Below are 19,501 nucleotides of genomic sequence, written 5' to 3'. Positions count from 1 at the left end.
TGTGGTCCATAGTCTACATGCATCAGAACTCCCTGAGATTCTAGGCAAGAATGCAGATCACTGAGCCCCGTCCAAGAGCATCTCTGAATCAGAATCTCTAAGGATGGGTTCCTAGAACCTGTTTATTAAATATGCACCCAAGTTATTCTTAAATTTTGAAACTACTGCTGTAGATCTAAGTTTAATAATCAGTCTTATACTCAATTTCTGAATAATTAAATTCTGACAATTTAATAAGACCCTAAAAGGTGATTCCTTTTTGAAACTAGGGGTCATATTTCAGTTGAAATATCTACAATATTAAATATTTTAAGTTTTAAAATAGCTATGCTATATAATTTATTAATATTTGATCTATGATTAAATAAGGCTACCCTAAAAGTTTTTCTGTGATTGCTGTACATACTTGATTTTTCCCTATCACATACTAAATTTTTGGTCACTGAGTAATTAACTTGTGCTTTTTCTGTTTAAAGTCATTCTAGTTAGAGCTCTCTAACTTATTGGGTTTTCTTTAAATATAATTCTTAGCTTCTAAAGTAGCAGTAGGCCCTTCAACAAGGTGTTATCAACAATCTAAGTTAAGTGTGCTCCTTTGATGCAGTCCTGCAAAAGACTGCATTGGAAGTTTGGTCAAAATGAACACTATGACACAATTTGTAGCTGTCAAAGTTTACTAAGACAAGTATAAGTAACACAGTTTTAGCAAAGCATATCAGAAGAAATCAGGCTGAGGCAGTTTCGGTGGTCATAGCTTTCTATATCTCCCAGTTCCTCAAGATAACTTTGGCTTGGTTCCATTATATGTTGGACATGTACTGTTTTGTTTGTGAATTCCTGGCACATGTGGAAAGAGCAAAATGGGGTCTTACCAAGCCCCTTATCCTCCCCCCCTTCCCAGTTTCATCATGCTAAAAGTCCAGTATGGACAAGAGCATCAATTATGTGCAAGGTCAAGGGGATTTGACTCCAAGTCTGATTGACTCCAAAGTACAAGGTTTTGACTGGAACTCTACATTGGCTGGCTATCTTGGACTCTTTTCTCCTTCCTGGCTGACCTTTCTGGATGAATTTTGACCCTTCCAATTCTGATCTATTCAGAATCCTTAGTCTTGATCCTATACTGCTTACTGGCCTTGCTCTCTTATTACCAAAGGTTTCCTTCTTTCAGTCAAGTCAGTGATTTAAAATTTAATTGTATTTAGACCCAGTGAATTTTTCTACTGGATGACTTCTTATTCCAACTCCAAGTCTGATATTAAATGTTATTCTTTCTACTAATTATATGACTTATGCCTAAATTTGACTGTCATTCTTTCTGTTCAGGGCCCTGTAACATTCAATTTCTCTACTGTATGCAAAAAATGATAACCTTTAGTGTGAATATTAATGATAAACATGAATTACATAATAAATTCTTTATTGTGTTTAATCTTTGCTTTGTTCCAAGAGTGACAAGATCCAAGAGGGTTTGACATTTCTTTTTTTTTCTAGCAGAAGATTATTTATTCATATATCCATTCAACAAATATTTAGCAAGTGACTACCATGTGTTTATGCCTGGGAATATAGCAATAAGAATGATTATATGGTTTTTGCTTTCATATAGCTTACATCCTAGTTGGAGGAGCAGACAATACACATGTAAATGGATAAACAAATTCAGAGAATGCTTAGTGTTGTGAATGAAATAAAAACAATGATGTGACTGAGAGGTAGCAGACAAAGTGAAGCTACTTTAGATGAGATTGTCAGTGAACACCTCTTTGAGAAGATAATATTTAAGCAGAGTCATGAATGATGAGAGAGTCCAACTATACAGTGATATGGGAGAGGAATGTCTGGCCAGAAAGCAGTTAGTGCAAATTCCTTAGGCAAGAATCAGCCTATTTCTTGGTTAAAGAAATAGTAAGACCTCAGTCAGCTGCAATACCATAAGTGAAGGGAGAGTGGTTCAAGATGAGGCTGGAACGTAGGCACTGACAAAATCCAATGGGTCCTAGAAGGTCATCGTTCAGAATTTGTAAAAGGAAGCTTTTGAAATTGGAGCAATTATGAAGAAGAGTATTATAATCTGGTTTACATTTTGGGACTTCTCTTTGACTGCTGTGTGGAGTATAAAATGTAGGCACATAAGAATGAAGCTGAAAGACAGGTTAGAAGATTTTCAGGTGGGAAATGATGTGGCTTGGACCAGGGTAGAAGGGAGACGAGTAGATGAATTTAGAATATGTTTCAGAGGTAGCATTGATAGGAATTGTTCACATACTGGATGTAGGGAGTAAGAAAACACAAAACAGGAACCAATATGAGTCGTTGTTAAATATTATACATTGATTTCACCAATTTACTATTTTATCTGGACTTCATACAAGATTAGATGAACAATGTAAATGTGACTATATTATTTTAATTTAATTTGCATAATATAGTGAAGAAATTTATGAATTAGATTTAGAAGCAGTAAAACTTGGTATTGTTTGATCAGTTAGAATCATTAAGCAAAGCACACAGATGAGATAAATGAGGTGGCAAAATCTTTATTTGCAATTCGTAAACCTGACTGAGCTGTGGAGAGACAAGCTAGTGTATTTCAATGTGAGGTCTTCAGACATTCTCAGAGTTCCTTAGGTCTTCTATACAAACTTTTAAATTATCATTTTAGTGAAAATCTTAAAAAAAATTAATGTAAGCATACATTTATGTTAATTTTCATTAAAATACACCTTTATTTACCCCAGACTAATGAGAAGTACAAGTGAAAGCCAAAAAATGTCACAATGAAAATAAAAACAAAGGTTTCACAGTAACTGAAAAAAGAATGTAGTGGTAAAATTGGGTACCAAACAAACAAACATTACTTTCACTTTCTTGATTCCTAAACAACACCAGAAGCAAGTTTTCAACATGGGAAGTAGAATGGTTTGTTAGAAACAATGCTTGTGCTGGAATCATTCAGATCTGGCTTTGACTACGAATCCCAACTAGTACTAGCTGTAGGACACTGGGTATTGTATTTTGCTTCTCTGGGTTTTATATTCCCTGCCTGTTAAAATGGGACTACTGCTTCCTAACATGCAGGATGGTTATGAGAATTAGAAATGATATGTGTTTCTACCCAGCACATAGTGGGTGTTCTACTTAAGAATTATCTTAGAACCTAGAACCGTTGTGTTCTACATGGGACAGGCTCTCATTAAACCTCTGAGGGTAAGTTTATGTCTCTCTGTGTACTGAGACTGGGGTAATCATACTCTATTACGATTGACATTTGATCTAGTATAGAATATCATTTACAATATAGGCATAGAAGTAGTCTTGCCATTTATTTCAAATCATAAAATTTTTCAGAAGATCCTCAGTAGCTTTCAAAAGTAAGGATTTGAAACCACTGGGTCACAGGCTTAGAAAATCCTGTTTTACAGAATTTTTTTTTCTTGCCTGATTCAAAGTCATCTATTCTTATCTTCAAAGAATTTATAAACTCATAATGGATGTAAACCCACAGAGGATGGGAAATTTTGAAAACCAATTCAGTTGAAAACAAAGTACTGTAACTGTATTAGTAAAAAAAAAAAAAAAAAAAAAAAAAAACCTTTGCTTTGAAAGCAAGCTGCCAAGAAAATGTTGGCCAGCTTAGAATAGTCCATCAACATGGAAAGAAAAGTAATACTGAAACGTTCATGTTTTCATAGATAATCAAGGCAGAAATTAAAAGAAGGTGAAGAGGTAAAGATCAAAACAAATATGATCAATTAGCAGAAAATAAGTAAAGAAAGCCTTTGATCACTACCTTAAACTTCCCTATCTCAGATCTAACTGTAACATTCCATGTCTCTGAATACTTTAATTCTTACAACTTCACTTGCCCAATAACTTTGTTGGCTATCCATTTGTTTATATCATTATTTTCATAATTAGACATAATCATGAAATGTAAGTTGTCTTTATAAATGTTTTTATTTATTTTCAATTCATAAAATAACATGAAATCAAATCAGGCAGTAATTTGACTGAAGATTGCTGACTTCTGAATCTTTCCTTTTAGAAAAATGTTAAGTATTATATTAAAAGGAAAAAAGTCAGTATATAGGAAAAGTTTTTTGTCAGATGCTGATAGCTTACAAGATGCCTTTCTTGTTCTGAGATAGAGCATATTTGGGCAGAAGACAATAACTGAATTTCTTTTCTTCAAATGCTAAAATTGTTTTAAAAGTATACTAAAACTCATATAGGAGTAAAGTACTAGAACTCAAGGTTTAGAAAATCCTCATATGAACTGTTTTATATGTTGAAGGAATAGTAAGTGTTTTGAGTAAATCAATACTTTTAAAATAAAAATCAATATAATCCAGAAACATAGCATCTATAAGCAGAGAAGGAGTAAACACTGTTGATGCAGAGACAATATTACAGCTTCAGAATGTGAGCAAATAGAGGGACAACTAAAGAAGATGCTTCAAACTCAACTGTCAGCAGAAGCCAGACAGGAACATGCACTTGTACGTAGCTCTGGGAATCGACTGGTGAGCCGGAGATTCATGCCCTGGCTCAATGGAGTAGCTACTGCAGGACTCCAGCCAACTGTAAATTTGTGGAGAACAAGTCTAGATTTTTCTGTGAAATCTTTCAATTTTTGAATGTTGGCAACTAAGTAAACAAAACATAACAAATACATAAAACAAACAACATCCCCCAAATTCTGCACACCAAACAAAGCGCACTTTTGGATTAAATTACTTTGTGATAGACACCTTTTTTTTTTTTTTTTTTTTTTTTTTTGCGGTACACGGGCCTGTCACTGTTGTGGCCTCTCCCGTTGCAGAGCACAGGCTCCGGACGCTCAGGCTCAGCGACCATGGCTCACAGGCCCAGCCGCTCCGCGGCATGTGGGATCTTCCCGGACCGGGGTACAAACCCGTGTCCCCTGCATCGGCAGGCGGACTCTCAACCACTGCACCACCAGGGAAGCCCTAGACACCTTTTTTAAGTTAAGTGAGAGGAAGTGCCATAAAGAAAAGGTCTATTAAGGGAAATTGCCTATTCATAGGTTCCTCCAGGAACCCAGTTTTTTTCCTGCTAAAACTATAAGGGCTTGAAAGGGGTAAATTAGACCATCAGACCAGGTAGAATCATGAATTGAGGAAAGAGGACCAGAACTGCCAACAAAGAAGACAGAGCTTCCCTGCAGCGCCTGGACAGAGACTCCAAAGGAAGAAGCGCTGGAGAGGCAAAGTGGCCACGACCCAGTATAGCTGAAAGAAGCACAACTATGTAGACAGATGGATGTAAACAGAAGATTCAGTTCAATTAATGTTTGTCATTTCTATGGCAATGACTATTCTTGTCATTGCTAGTTTTGTAAGATCACCAAGGGAGAACAGAGGAGGGTCCCTGAATCAAGAGACAGCACAAAAGCATCGGGTGATAAATCAAGACCTGGAGGAGAGAAAGACATAGAAGAAGAGAAGACCCAAGAGAGAAAATATGAAAGCCACAGAGAAGCTCCTACCAGAGGTGTGACCTCAGGAAGGTCTTGCCCTCTTCCTTCTTTTCTTAAAAAAAAAAAAAGGTATTTTAATTTACACAAATAACAATTTCTTGAAAAAGTTTTAGAACAGAAAAAATAAAATTTCACATGACATCTCACTCCCCATTCCAACCATTTTATCTTTGCAGAACTTTTTCTATGCATTTACTCACCTATGGATGTATGCATAGAAATATCTGATTAAAAGCCTAAATATTGCTCTATGCTGAGCATCATATTGCATAGCACGGGCCTAGCTCATTCTTTGTAACTGTGGCAGAGTGCTTTGTGATTAGGATATTTCATGGTTTGTTTAGTCTTTACCCACTTTCTACTAACAATGCAGCTGCAAGCAGCTACCTACATGCTTCTCCGTATATCCGTGGCAGTAGTTTTCTAGACTAGGTATGTAAAAATAGAATTATTGAGATGAAGGATTTGTACATTTTATATGCACATGGTTTCTGTGAAATTGTCCTCCAGCGGAGCTTTACCAGTAGAGACTCTCTGAAGGCTTGCCTCCTGATACCCTCTCTACCACTGGACATTTTTAATCATTTTTTTTCAGTTGTGTCAACACCATCACTTAACTTTTCTGAACCTCAATTTCATCTGTAAAATGAGAAAAATTCTACTTCCCAGTGTTAGGATAGTTACATTAATTAACAAAAGTACCTGTCACAAGTGCCTAGCTCACAGTAGGTAATCCATGAACTTTCATTCCCTTCCCTTAGAATGGATTCCTCAGGAAGGACAGTTTAATCTAGTTAGTTGTATTTGTATAATTTTCTTATGGTGCTAATAAAACTTTGCAATTAGTAGCATGTGTTTAACCTTTGAGTAAATCCATTTTTAATTTTTAACCCATACTCACAGTCTATTTTTAATTAAAGTGCTCTAATGAGGAATATTTCTTTTAGAGTTTAGTTTTGCTATAGTATTATATCCTTTGTTATAACCCAATTTTACCACTACATTCCTTTTTCAGTTACTGTGAAACCTTTGTTTTTATTTTCATTGTGACATTTTTTGGCTTTCACTTGTACTTTTCATTAGTCTGGGGTAAATAAAGGTGACTGTATGCTTACATTAATTTTCTTTTAGATTTTCATTAAAATGATAATTTTAAAGTTTGTTAAATTTTTTGTTAATTAACTTGATGGGGGTAAACCTTTCACAATATATATGTATATCAAATCATCACATATACACTTTAAATATCTTACAATTTTACTTGTCAATTATATGTACAAACTGGGGGTGGGAGGTAGGGAAAGAAATGGAATATTTAAAAAGCCATGTCAAGTATATGAGGGGAGGAACCAAGATGGCAGAGTAGAAGGATGCGCTCTCACTCCCTCTTGCGAGAACACCAGAATCACAACTAGCTGCTTGACAATCATCGACAGGAAGACACTGGAACTCACCAGAAAAGATACCACACATCCAAAGACAAAGGAGAAGCCACAATGAGACGGTAAGAGGGGCAGAATCACAGTCAAATCAGATCCCATAACTGCTGGTGGGTGACTCACAGACTGGAGAACACTTATACCACAGAAGTCCACCCACTGGAGTGAAGGTTCTGAGCTCCACGTCAGGCTTCCCAACCTGGGGGTCTGGCAATGGGAGGAGGAATTCCTAGAGAATCACACTTTGAAGCCGAGTGAGAATTGTTCAAAGGACTTCGACAGGACTGGGGGAAACAGAGACTCCACTCTTGGAGGGCACACACAAACTGGTGTGCACATCAGGACCCAGGGGAAGGAGCAGTGACCCCAGCAGAGACTGAATCAGACCTACCTACTGGTGTTGGAGGGTCTCCTGCAGAAGTGGGGGATGGCTGTGGCTCACCATGGGGACAAGGACACTGGCAGCAGAAGTTCTGGGAAGTACTCCTTGGTGTGAGCCCTCCCAGAGTGTGTCATTAGCCTCACCAAAGAGCCCAAGTAGACTCCAGTGTTGGATTTCCTCAGGCAAAACAACCAACAAGGAGGGAACCCAGCCCCACCCATTAGCAGTCAAGTGGGTTAAGTTTTACTGAGCGCTGCGCACCAGAGCAACAGTCGGCTCTACCCACCACCAGTCCCTCCCATCAGGAAACTTATACAAGCCTCTTAGATAGCTTCATCCACCAGAGGGCAGACAGCAGAAGCAAGAAGAACTACAATCTTGCACCCTGTGGAACAAAAACCACATTCACAGACAGATAGACAAGATGAAAAGGCAGAGGGCTATGTACCACATGAAGGAACAAGATAAAACCCCAGACAAACAACTAAATGAAGTGGAGATAGGCAACCTTTCAGAAAAACAATTCAGAATAATGGTACTGAAGATGATCCAGTACCTCGGAAAAAGAATAGAGGCAAAAATTGAGAAGATGCAGGAAATGTTTAACAAAGACCTAGAGAATTAAAGAACAAACAAACAGAGATGAACAATACAATAACTGAAATGCAAACTACAGTAGAAGGAATCAATAGCAGAATAACTGAGGCAGAAGAACAGATAAGTGACCTGGACGACAGAATGGTGGAATTCACTGCTGTGGAACAGAATAAAGAAAAAAGAATGAAAAGAAATGAAGACAGCCTAAGAGACCTCTGGGACAACATTAAATGCAACAACATTCGCATTATAGGGGTCCCAGAAGGAGAAGAGAGAGAGAAAGGACCAGAGAAAATATTTGAAGAGATGATAGTCAAGAACTTCCCTAACATGGGAAAGGAAATAGCCACCCAAGTCCAGGAAGTGTAGTAAGTCCCATACAGGATAAACCCAAGGAGAAACACTCAGAAACACATAGTAATCAAATTGGCAAAATTTAAAAACAAAGAAAAATTATTGAAAACAGCAAGTGAAAAATGACAACATACAAGGAAACTCCCATAAGGTTAACAGCTGATTTCTCAGCAGAAACTCTACAATCCAGAAGGGAGTGTCATGATATACTTAAAGTGATGAAAGGGAAGAACTTACAACCAAGATTACTGTACCCAGCAAGGATCTCATTCAGATTTGATGGAGAAATCAAAAGCTTTACAGACAAGCAAAAGCCAAGAGAAATCAGCACGACCAAACCAGCTCTACAACAAATGCTAAAGGAACTTCTCTAAGTGGGAAACACAAGAGAAGAAAAGAGTCTACAAAAACAAACCCAAAACAATTAAGAAAATGGTCAGAGTAACATACATATCAATAATTACCTTAAACGTGAATGGTTTAAATGCTCCAACCAAAAGACACAGGCTTGCTGAATGGATACAAAAACAAGACCCATATATATGCTGTCTACAAGAGACCCACTTCAGACCTAGGGACACATACAGACTGAAAGTGAGGGGATGGAAAAAGATATTCCATGCAAATGGAAATCAAAAGAAAGCTGGAGTAGCAATACTCAAATCAGCTAAAATAGACTTTAAAATAAAGAATGTTACAAGAGACAAGGAAGGACACTACACTACAAGGGATCAATCCAAGAAGAAGATATAACAATTATAAGTATATATGCCCCCAACATAGGAGCACCTCAATACATAAGGCAACTGCTAACAGCTATAAAAGAAGAAATTGAGAGTAACACAATGATAGTGGGGGACTTTAACACCGCACTTACACCAATGGACAGATCATCCAAAATGAAAATAAATAAGGAAACAGAACCTTTAAATGACACAATAGACCGGGTAGATTTGATTAATATTTATAGGACATTCCATCCAACAACAGCGAAATACACTTTCTTCTCAAGGGTGCACAGAACATTCTCCAGGATAGATCACATCTTGGGTCACAAATCAAGCCTCAGTAAATTTAAGAAAATTGAAAACATATCAAGCATCTCTTCTGACCACAACACTATGAGATTGGAAATGAATTACATGGGAAAAAAACATAAAAAACACAAACAAATGGAGGCTAAACAATATGTTACTAAACAACCAAGAGATCACTGAAGAAATCAAATAGGAAATAAAAAAATCCCTAGAGACAAATGACAATGAAAACACGACGATCCAAAACCTATGGGGTGCAGCAAAAGCAGTTCTAAGAGGGAATTTTATAGCTATACAAGCCTACCTCAAGAAACAAGAAAAATCTCAAGTAAACAATCTAACTTTATGCCTAAATGAACTAGAGAAAGAAGAACAAACAAAACCCAAAGTTAGCAGAAGGATAGAAATCAAAAAGATCAGAGCAGAAATAAATGAAATAGAAACAAAGAAAACAATACCAAAGATCAATAAAACTGAAAGCTGGTTCTCTGAGAAGATAAACAAAATTGATAAACCATTAGCCAGACTCATCAAGAAAAAGAGGGAGAGGACTCAAATCAATAAAATTAGAAATGAAGAAGGAGAAGTTAGAACAGACACCGCAGAAATACAAAGCATCCTAAGAGACTACTACAAGCAACTCTATGCCAATAAAATGGACAACCTGGAAGAAATGGACAAATTCTTAGAAAGGTATAAGCTTCCAAGACTGAACCAGGAGGAAAAAGAAAATATGAACAGACAAATCACAAATAATGAAATTGAAACTGTGATTAAAAATTTCCCAAGAAACAAAGACCAGGACCAGATGGCTTCTCACAGGTGAATTCTGTCAAACATTTAGAGAAGAGCTAAAATCCATCCTTCTCAAACTCTTCCAAAAAATTGCAGAGGAAGGAACACTCCCAAACGCATTCTATGAGGCCACCATCACCCTGATACCAAAACCAGACAAAGATACTACAAAAAAAGAAAATTACAGACCAATATCACTCATGAATATAGATGCAAAAATCCTCAACAAAATACTAGCAAACAGAAACCCAAAATGCATTAAAAGGATCATACACCATGAACAAGTGAGATTTATCCCAGATTGCAAGGATTCTTCAATATATGCAAATCAATCAATGTGATACACCATAATAGCAAACTGACAAATAAATACCATTTGATCATCTCAATACATGCAGAAAAATCTTTTGACAAAATCAACACCCATTTATAATAAAAACTCTCCAGAAAGCGGGCATAGAGGGAACCAACCTCAACATAATAAAGGCCATGTACAAGAAACCCACAGCACACATCATTCTCAATGGTGAAAATCTTAAAACATTTCCTCTAAGATCAGGAACGAGACAAGGATGTCCACTCTCACCACTATTATTCAACATAGTTTTGGAAGTCCTAGCCGCGGCAATCAGAGAAGAAAAAGAAATAAAAGGAATACAAATTGGAAAAGAAGTAAAACTGTAACAGTTTGCAGATGGCATGATACTTTACCTAGAGAATGCTAAAAATGTCACCAGAAAACTACTAGACCTAGTCAATGAATTTGGTAAAGTTGCAAGATACAAAATTAATGCACAGAAATCTCTTGCATTCCTATACATTAATGATGAAAAATCTGAAAGAGAAATTAAGGAAACACTCCCATTTACCATTGCAACAAAAAGAAGAAAATACCTAGGAATAAACCTACCTAAGGAGACAAAAGATCTGTATGCAGAAAACTATAAGACACTGATGAAAGAAATTAAAGATGGTACCAATAGATGGAGAGATATACTATGTTCTTGGAATGGAAGAATCAATATTGTGAAAATGACTCTACCACCCAAAGCAATCTACAGATTCAATGCAATCCCTATCAAATTACCAATGGCATATTTTATGGAACTAGAACAAATGATCTTAAAATTTGTATGGAGATACAAAAGACCCTGAATAGCGAAAGCAGTCTGGAGGGAAAAAAATGGAGCAGGAGGAATCAGACTCCCTGACTTCAGACTATACTACAAAGCTACAGTAATGAAGACAATATGGTACTGGCACAAAGACAGAAACATAGATCAATGGAACAAGATAGAAAGCCCAGAGATAAACCCACACACCTATGGTCAGCTAATCTATGACAAAAGAGGCAAAGATATACATTGGAGAAAAGACAGTGTCTTCAATAAGTGGTGCTGGGAAAACTGGACAGCTACATGTAAAAGAATGAAATTAGAACACTCCTTAACACCATACACAAAAATAAACTCAAAATGGATTTGAGACCTAAATGTAAGACCAGACACTATAAAATGCTTAGAGGAAAACATAGGAAGAACACTCTTTGACATAAATCACAGCAACATCTTTTTTGATGCACCTTCTAGAGTAATGGAAATAAAAACCAAAATAAACAAATGGGATGTAATGAAACTTAAAACCTTTTGCACAGCAAAGGAAACCGTAAACAAGACGAAAAGAACCCTCAGAATGGGAGAAAATATTTGCAAAGGAATCAATGGACAAAGGATTAATCTCCACAATATATAAACAGCTCATGCAGCTCAATATTGAAAGAACAAACAACCCAATCCAAAAATGGGCAGAAGACGTAAACAGACATTTCTCCAAAGAAGACATACAGATGGCCAAGAAGCACATGAAAAGCTGCTCAACATCACTAATTATTAGAGAAATGCAAATCAAAACTACAGTGAGGTATCACCTCACACCAGTTAGAATGGGCATCATCAGAAAATCTCCAAACAACAAATGCTGGAGAGGGTGTGGAGAAAAGAGAACCCTCTTGCCCTGTTGGTGGGAATGTAAATTGATACAGTATGGAGAATGTTCTCCATACATGTTCTCCATCCATACACTGGAGAACAGTATGGAGGTTCCTTAAAAAACTGAAAATAGAACTACCATACGATCCAGCAATCCCACTACTGGGCACATACCATGAGAAAACCATAATTCAAAAAGACACATGCATCCCAATGTTCATTGCAGCACCATTTACAATAGCCAGGTCGTGGAAGCAACCTAAATGCCCATCGACAGACAAATGGATAAAGCAGAGGTGGTACATATATACAATGGAATATTAGCATAGAAAGGAACGAAATTGAGTCATTTGTTGAGACATGGATGGACCTAGATACTGTCATACAGAGTGAAGTAAGTCAGAAAGAGAAAAACAAATATCGTATATTAATGCATGTATGTGGAACCTAGAAAAATGGTACAGATTAACCAGTTTGCAGGGCAAATTTGAGACACAAATGTAGAGAACAAACGTATAGACACCAAGGGGGGAAAACCGCCCAGGGGTGGGGATGGTGGTGTGCTGAATTGGGCGATTGGGATTGACACGTATACACTGATGTGTATAAAATTGATGACTAATAAGAAACTGCAGTATAAACAAACAAACAAACAAAAAACAACTAATACTAAACTTTCTTTGAGTTATTTGTATGGAAATATGTTAATATAAATGTTTTAGATATTACATGAAATTTCTAAAAATCATATATGTTCTGGTATAAAGTTATAAATCATAATTCTAGTTATTGCTTTAAAATTTATATCTCAGAAATAACTAAATTTCCTTGTCATTTGCATTATTATGAACTTTCATCAAATCTTTAACTGTGGTCATTTTTAAGTCTTTTGTCATTTCCAGATAGTTCTAGGTGTACTCTGATGCTTTTGCAAAAATGTTCCTATAAAAGGGTTTCATCTTCAAGGAATTCATGGAAAAGACTCTGACAGGTACAGGTTTCTGGTAACTGACTATACTGCTGAACTGAATGAATAAGCATTTTCTGAACTCTAAAGGGAAACTGATGAATTCATAAAAGTGCTAACAAAAGATCAAGATGAAAAAAAAATTAATTACATGGGACTGAGTGAACTGATGAGGATGATTATAATTTTTGTGACTTTCTGTTTGAATAAAAAAGAAAAAAATCCCACAAGGACTCAGGCAAAAAATATACAAATCAATTTTCACTGCAAAGTAAGGGAGCTGTTACAGTGGAGGATTACTGGACTGAATGTCAATATTATGACGTAGTATGAGTGTGTTTCGTGTTTGGTAATTGCAGTCATTGTTGTTTTTGTTGTGTTCATCCATTTACAATGCTTGGTGTCAGTTTATTTATCTCTTGTAAAAATAAAATACAGTGTGTGTGTGTGAAAAAAATGAACTTAAAAAGAGAGATTTAAAAATTGACTTTATGAGGGCAAGAGTGTTGAGGAGGATTCAGAGAATCATGATGCTATAGAGATTTTGTAAGCATTTAAGAGTAAAAATATGTAGATGTTTTAAGTGTGTGAATATAAAAGCTGGTATGCAGAAAGAAAAAAAAAGCCATGTCCCATGATACTGAGAGTATTAAACTCTTTAAAGCATTAATTAGAATAATTAGAATGCATTTCTTACATATTTATGTTTAAAATCCTCATTTCTACATACTTGGAATAGCCGGTTCTTATAGTTTGAAGATTTGTCTTAATTCACAGTATTTTTTGCTTTGCTTCTTAGGTACCAGCAAAGTCCCAACGTCTTACTCAACAACTTCCCTACCACCACCTCCACCATCCCATCCGGCCAGCCAGCCACCATCGCCAGCATCTTACCCAACACAATCGCCAGTCCCAAGTCTACCTCCCAGAAACATTAAACCTCCCTTAGATCTCAAGTAAGCAAAAGGTTATCTTGCCATTTCTTTGTCAGTCTCTTGCCATGGATTTTCAGACTATGCTTGGCTGAATGCTGAGGGTTCCATGGTAAACTAATGGAGTCACAAAGGTGAGCAGTTGGCAAGGGGAAGAGGTGGCTGAGCAAGCTGCTCTCACACCACCATACCCTTGAGCAACTCCTATTTCTCTGTTTTTTCAGTTGTTTTCCCCTTAAGAGTTCATTTGAAGAAACCTTCCAGTGCCTTTTTAGAAGTTCTGAAGCATTCTTCAGGTCAGCACCGCCACTGCCACCATTAGCATCACCACAACCACCATTAACATCATCACCACCATTATCATCACCAACACCACAGCCATTAATGTCATCATCACCATCATCACCATTATCATCACCACCAGCACCATCATTATCATCACCACCAGCACCATCATTGCCATCATCACCACTATCACAACCACCATCACCACCATTATCATCACCACCACCACCACCATATTTTACTCACTGCCTATGATGTGCTAGGCACGTTACATGTATAATCCTTATAACTTTATTGAGCGGATAGTGTTACCATCCTGTCACAGATGAGTAAATGGAACTTTACAGAGGCTAAGTAACTTCTCCAAATGTAAGTCAATGTCAGTCTGAGTCCAAAGAAAATGTGAGATTTTAACCACTCTGCTAAATAACCTCCTTTAAGTAAAAAATGGAAGTTTTCTCTGAATATTCAGATTTTTGACTGTGTATTAAAGAACTAGGAAACTTATTCAAGCCCACTCTCACTTTTCTTAGATGGTAGTTTTAGAAATGTCAAAACTGTATGGGTTGTATGCACGGGCTCTTTATCCGTGATTTATCAGAATAGCTGGTTGAGGAAAAAGCAAGCAGAAGACGGGGATAGATGAAATGTTTTAAAAAGAAATAGCCAGACGATGGCAAGCATAGATTCCTTTGGCAAGTCAGAGTAGATCTTCCGTTTCCTCTTCTAGAAAATTGTTTTGCATGATTCTCCCTTATCACAAGTAAGTAATATGCCAAAATATTTAGCTACGTTTGTTTTTCCTTCACTTCAGTCTGCTATCAGATTGATATTCATTACATTTAAAGTACTTAATATCCTTAATCCTTCTGATAGAATCTATTAATATCAAAATCCGATTGACAGCATTCCTTTAATGCTGATGATTACAATTTAGAGCAGGGGTTGAAAACATGATTGTCATGGATAGCCACCACTACATTTCATTTTGTTAGACTTTGGGTGGGGGGGGGTGGTTAAAGACATAACTACAACTAGCTAGAAGGTGTTAGAGCATCTTAGCGGCTACAATCCTCCATATAAGCTGCATTGTGCATTTATGTTAACTACATGCCCTTCCGGGCATTTGAGTTTATGAATCCTAATTTATGATAACCAGCTACGAAATAAGAGTGTAAGCCATCTGCCTACTAACATATGTGTCAAATAAATATTAGTTTAATTAAAATAACTAATATGTGTTCTTATATACACTTGATTTCTGTGTAAATTACTTTCCTTTCACATGTATTAAATCCTGTGTCTTTTTCCTAATCTTGTTCCTACTCTGATGAATTTAACCCATTCGATTTTGATCTTAGTACTTTTGAATTTTATTATATGACTCTATCCCAGCTCCTGGCTTCAGTTAGGTTTCTGGATCCTGTTTAATTCTAGTGAGAAATTTCAGTACATAACTTGAGCATGAATTCCTGATAATATCTAAGGCATAAAGACTGGTAACTCTTTGATTGAAGAAATCATGGAGAGGAGGAGGGTTTGGCATTATTCCTGCTGTTTGGGAGTCCCCAAGACCACCCATATGTTTGACGATCCACTAAAAGGACCCACGGGACTCAGCACATAGTAGTACTCGTGGCTGAGATTTATCCCAGTCATACTTTCCTTCTAAACCTGGCAGTGGACAGAGTAGGACTGCTCTTTTCTCCAGCTACAAAAATGCCATACAAGTGTAATGTTGCTTCCCAGGAAAGCCTTTTAGAGGCAGCTTTTATTGAAAGCTGGCACCTAGGCACCTTCTGCCTAGCAACTACCAAAATACCAGACTTCTAGAAGGAAAGCAGGTGTTCACCGTAAGTCATGTTGTTTATACAATCTAGGCACAGCAAAGCATTCTTATCATTAGGCAACTTTTCCTATCAGTGCAGGACATGCTTTCGGAGCTGAGTCCCCAGTTACAAACCAACAGCCCATCTTGATAGAAGATTCTTTTAAAAGTAGCAGCTTCAGGCCTGCTATGATAACTCTTTTCTGTAAACCTACACCCTAGAATCCACTGTGATAAGGTGGAGAATAAAAAGTTATAAAAGGAAGAAAGGATTTCAAAAAGAGACCAGTAGCCTGGACTACAACATCATACCAATGCTGGTCAATTTCCCAACTTTGTAGGAAATTCGTGCAAAGTTGAAAAGGGCCCATCAACCAGCCAGGTTCAAATTTTTACTTTTAATAGTGGTTTCATCAGAAATCAGCAAAATCCACCAATTGTAATAAACTTAACCTCATCCTTATTTCCATCTTATTAAGGACTCCTAATTAGAAAGTTTGATTCATCTAAGAGTTACTCTTACTCTCAGAAAAAAGATGGAGAGAAACAAGAATCTTAGATGTTACATTGACTAGATAAGCTAGACCTGGCACATCTGAAAGTTAAATGTCAGATGAAGAGAACAGAGAAAATGAAAGCCAAGGGACATCTATAAGACGATTTTTAACTTTAAGTAAAAATGTGGTGTATGGTGTAAGACTTTCAAGCTCCCATCAGAGAGCTCAAGTAAAATCCAAAATGAAGAAATATCTGGGTTGGAAACTTTCCCCCAAGTAGGGGAAGCTAGAAAAATACAAAGAGGAAATGAAAGTAACATCGGTCTTGATATTCAGTCTCACAAATTTATATTTCATGTGAGAGGGAAATTTATGGAATGATTTTTAAGTAAAATTGTGAGTGATGTGTGTTCTATGCTTTTTCTTCTCACCACCTCCCTTCCAGTAATAAGTTTTTGAGCCACTACTTTTTGCCTTTGCAATAGAAATTCACAAAATATCAGTGAACAAAATAAAGATTCCTACCCACATAAAACAGGGGGCAAGAGACACAAGGGAAAAAAATAATAAACAAGTAAAGGATATGGCACGTTAGGAAATATCAAGTGCTATAGGAGAAAGTAGAGCAGATTAGGTGGTGTAGCGTGAGGGTTGGGGACAGTGTATTGCAACTTTAAAGGGACAGGTGAAGGTGACTCCCCTTATAGGAAGTTATACTGGAGCAAAGACTCAAGGAAGTGAAGGAGTTAGTCACACAGATATCTGGAGGAAGACCATTCCAGGCAGAGAGGACAGACAGAACAGAGCCCTAGAATGTCCAGGGACTCAGAAGGAGGTAGCTGGGGCTGGAGTAGATGAACAAGGGAAGGAGTAGGAGGGAAAAAGTGTCAGCTCATGCAGGGCCCTGCGGGTCATGGTAGAGATTGCAGCTCTTATCGTAAGCGAAATGGGAAACCCTAAAGAGCTAGAGCAGAGCAGTGACGTTCTCACACTTATGTTTTGTAAATATCACCTTAACAGCTGTCTGAAAAGGGACAGTTGTCAAAAATTGAAGAAGGGAAACCAGTTAGGCAGATAGTGCAGAAATGCAGGCAAGGTGTGGAGGTGGCTCTAACCAGGAGGGTGCAGTGCAAGTGGTACGAGGTCCAGATTCTGGATGTATTTTGAAGGTAGAGACTACAGAATTTGGTTTGGGGTATGAAAGAAAAAGAGGATCCAGTGTGGCTCCAGGGTTTGAGCCTGAGTAAATCCAAGGCTGATGTGTCCATCAACCGAAATGGGATTGGCTGAAGGTGAGCAAGTTTGGGCGTGGGGAAGATCAGGAGAGCCCAGCTATGTTCAGCTTGTGGCATCTCTTAAACATGCAAGCGCAGATGTTAAGGAGGCAATTAGGTATAAGAAGTGAAGAATTTGGGAGAGAGTTCTCAGTTAAAAATATATATTTGAGAGTCATGGGTGTATATTCCACGCTTAAAGTCCTGACACTGTTAAGATCACTAAGGAAGTGAATTCCTAGAACCAAGGATTAGAACAACGAAGAACTAGTGCTCAGGTGAGGGACTGGCTTCCCAAAGGCATAAATGACTGATAAGTTTCACAGTTCTCCCCAGGGTGTAGAGTCTGTATTGCTTAAGGTAAGAAAACGAATCGGGATCAAAAAAAGAATTTCAGGAGATCTCGAGGCCTTTATCACCTGCCTACTTCCCAGAAGTCACTTGTGATTATATCTTTCAGGTCAGTATGCCTTAAGAATGTGAAGAATTGGAGGCAGGTGAGAATTACAAATAAACATCTTCAAAAAAAAGTAGTTGAGGCCAAAGTTATAGTGTATTTTAAATTGTATTGTTTCCCCACCTAGTGGTCAGAAATCAGCTAGTTCCATTTTCTATTTTACTCAGACATCTGAAGAGGAACTGAAATGGGTCAAAGGAGCTCGTTTATCAGTTTTAGTGTTCAAATCAATATCTTTAGGGTAACTCATTTCTTGGTATGATTTTTTTTAATTAATTATAATTTTAACAGTATAACTCATTCATATGAACACAGAAACAGTGGTTGAATATTGTGGTATACAAAGCAAATTACATGGCTACTAATAGTAATGAAAGAGGAAAAGTGAGGTAATAAGAAATAATAAATAATGGAAATGACTAAGGTTGGAAAAGGAAAGGTTAAGCAGTTCTAACCCTGAGGTCATTCTTAGTCAGTGTAAGATTTTTCTTTTTCTGGCTCTAAAATTAGAGGAAAAGTAAGTATTTACCACTATAACCTTTTTATTAGTTACAAATGCTTAACACTTTCGACAAAATTCAAAACCCATTTATGATAAAAACCCTCCAGAAAGTAGGCATAGAGGGAACTTACCTCAACGTAATAAAGGCTATATATGACAAACTCACAGCCAACATCATCCTCAATGGTGAAAAACAGAAACCATTTCCACTAAGATCAGGAACAAGACAAGGTTGCCCACTCTCACCACTATTATTCAACATAGTTTTGGAAGTTTTAGCTACAGCAATTAGAGAAGAAAAAGAAATAAAAGGAATACAAATTGGAAAAGAAGAAGTAAAACTGTCACTGTTTGAAGATGACATAACACTATACATAGAGAATCCTAAAGATGCTACCAGGAAACTACTAAAGCTAATCAATGAATTTGGTAAAGTAGCAGGACACAAAATTAATGCACAGAAATCTCTTGCATTCCTATACACTAATGATGAAAAATCTGAGAGTGAAATTAGAAAAACACTCCCATTTACCATTGCAACAAAAAGAATAAAATACCTAGGAATAAACCTACTTAAGGAAACAAAAGACCTGTATGCAGAAAATTATAAGACACTGATGAAAGAAATTAAAGATGATACAAATAGATGGAGAGATATACCATG

General features: G+C 37.0%; 1 protein-coding gene across 3 annotated transcripts in view; it reads left to right on the top strand.

Annotated features, from left to right (window-relative positions):
- Positions 1 to 19,501, top strand: part of FYB1 (FYN binding protein 1) — a 160,657-nt gene that overhangs the window by 96,733 nt on the left and 44,423 nt on the right. For all 3 annotated transcript variants that reach the window (XM_067033343.1, XM_059060262.2, XM_059060261.2), the window contains exon 3: positions 13,862 to 14,018. In XM_067033343.1, the coding sequence (XP_066889444.1) occupies positions 13,862 to 14,018 (157 nt within the window). The remainder of the gene's footprint in view (positions 1 to 13,861; positions 14,019 to 19,501) is intronic.

Source organism: Kogia breviceps, chromosome 4, assembly GCF_026419965.1.
Source record: "Kogia breviceps isolate mKogBre1 chromosome 4, mKogBre1 haplotype 1, whole genome shotgun sequence".
In the NCBI taxonomy this organism is placed as follows: Eukaryota; Metazoa; Chordata; class Mammalia; order Artiodactyla; family Physeteridae; genus Kogia; species Kogia breviceps.
Note: the sequence above shows the minus strand (reverse complement) of the source record. Positions and strands in the feature narration are given on the sequence as shown.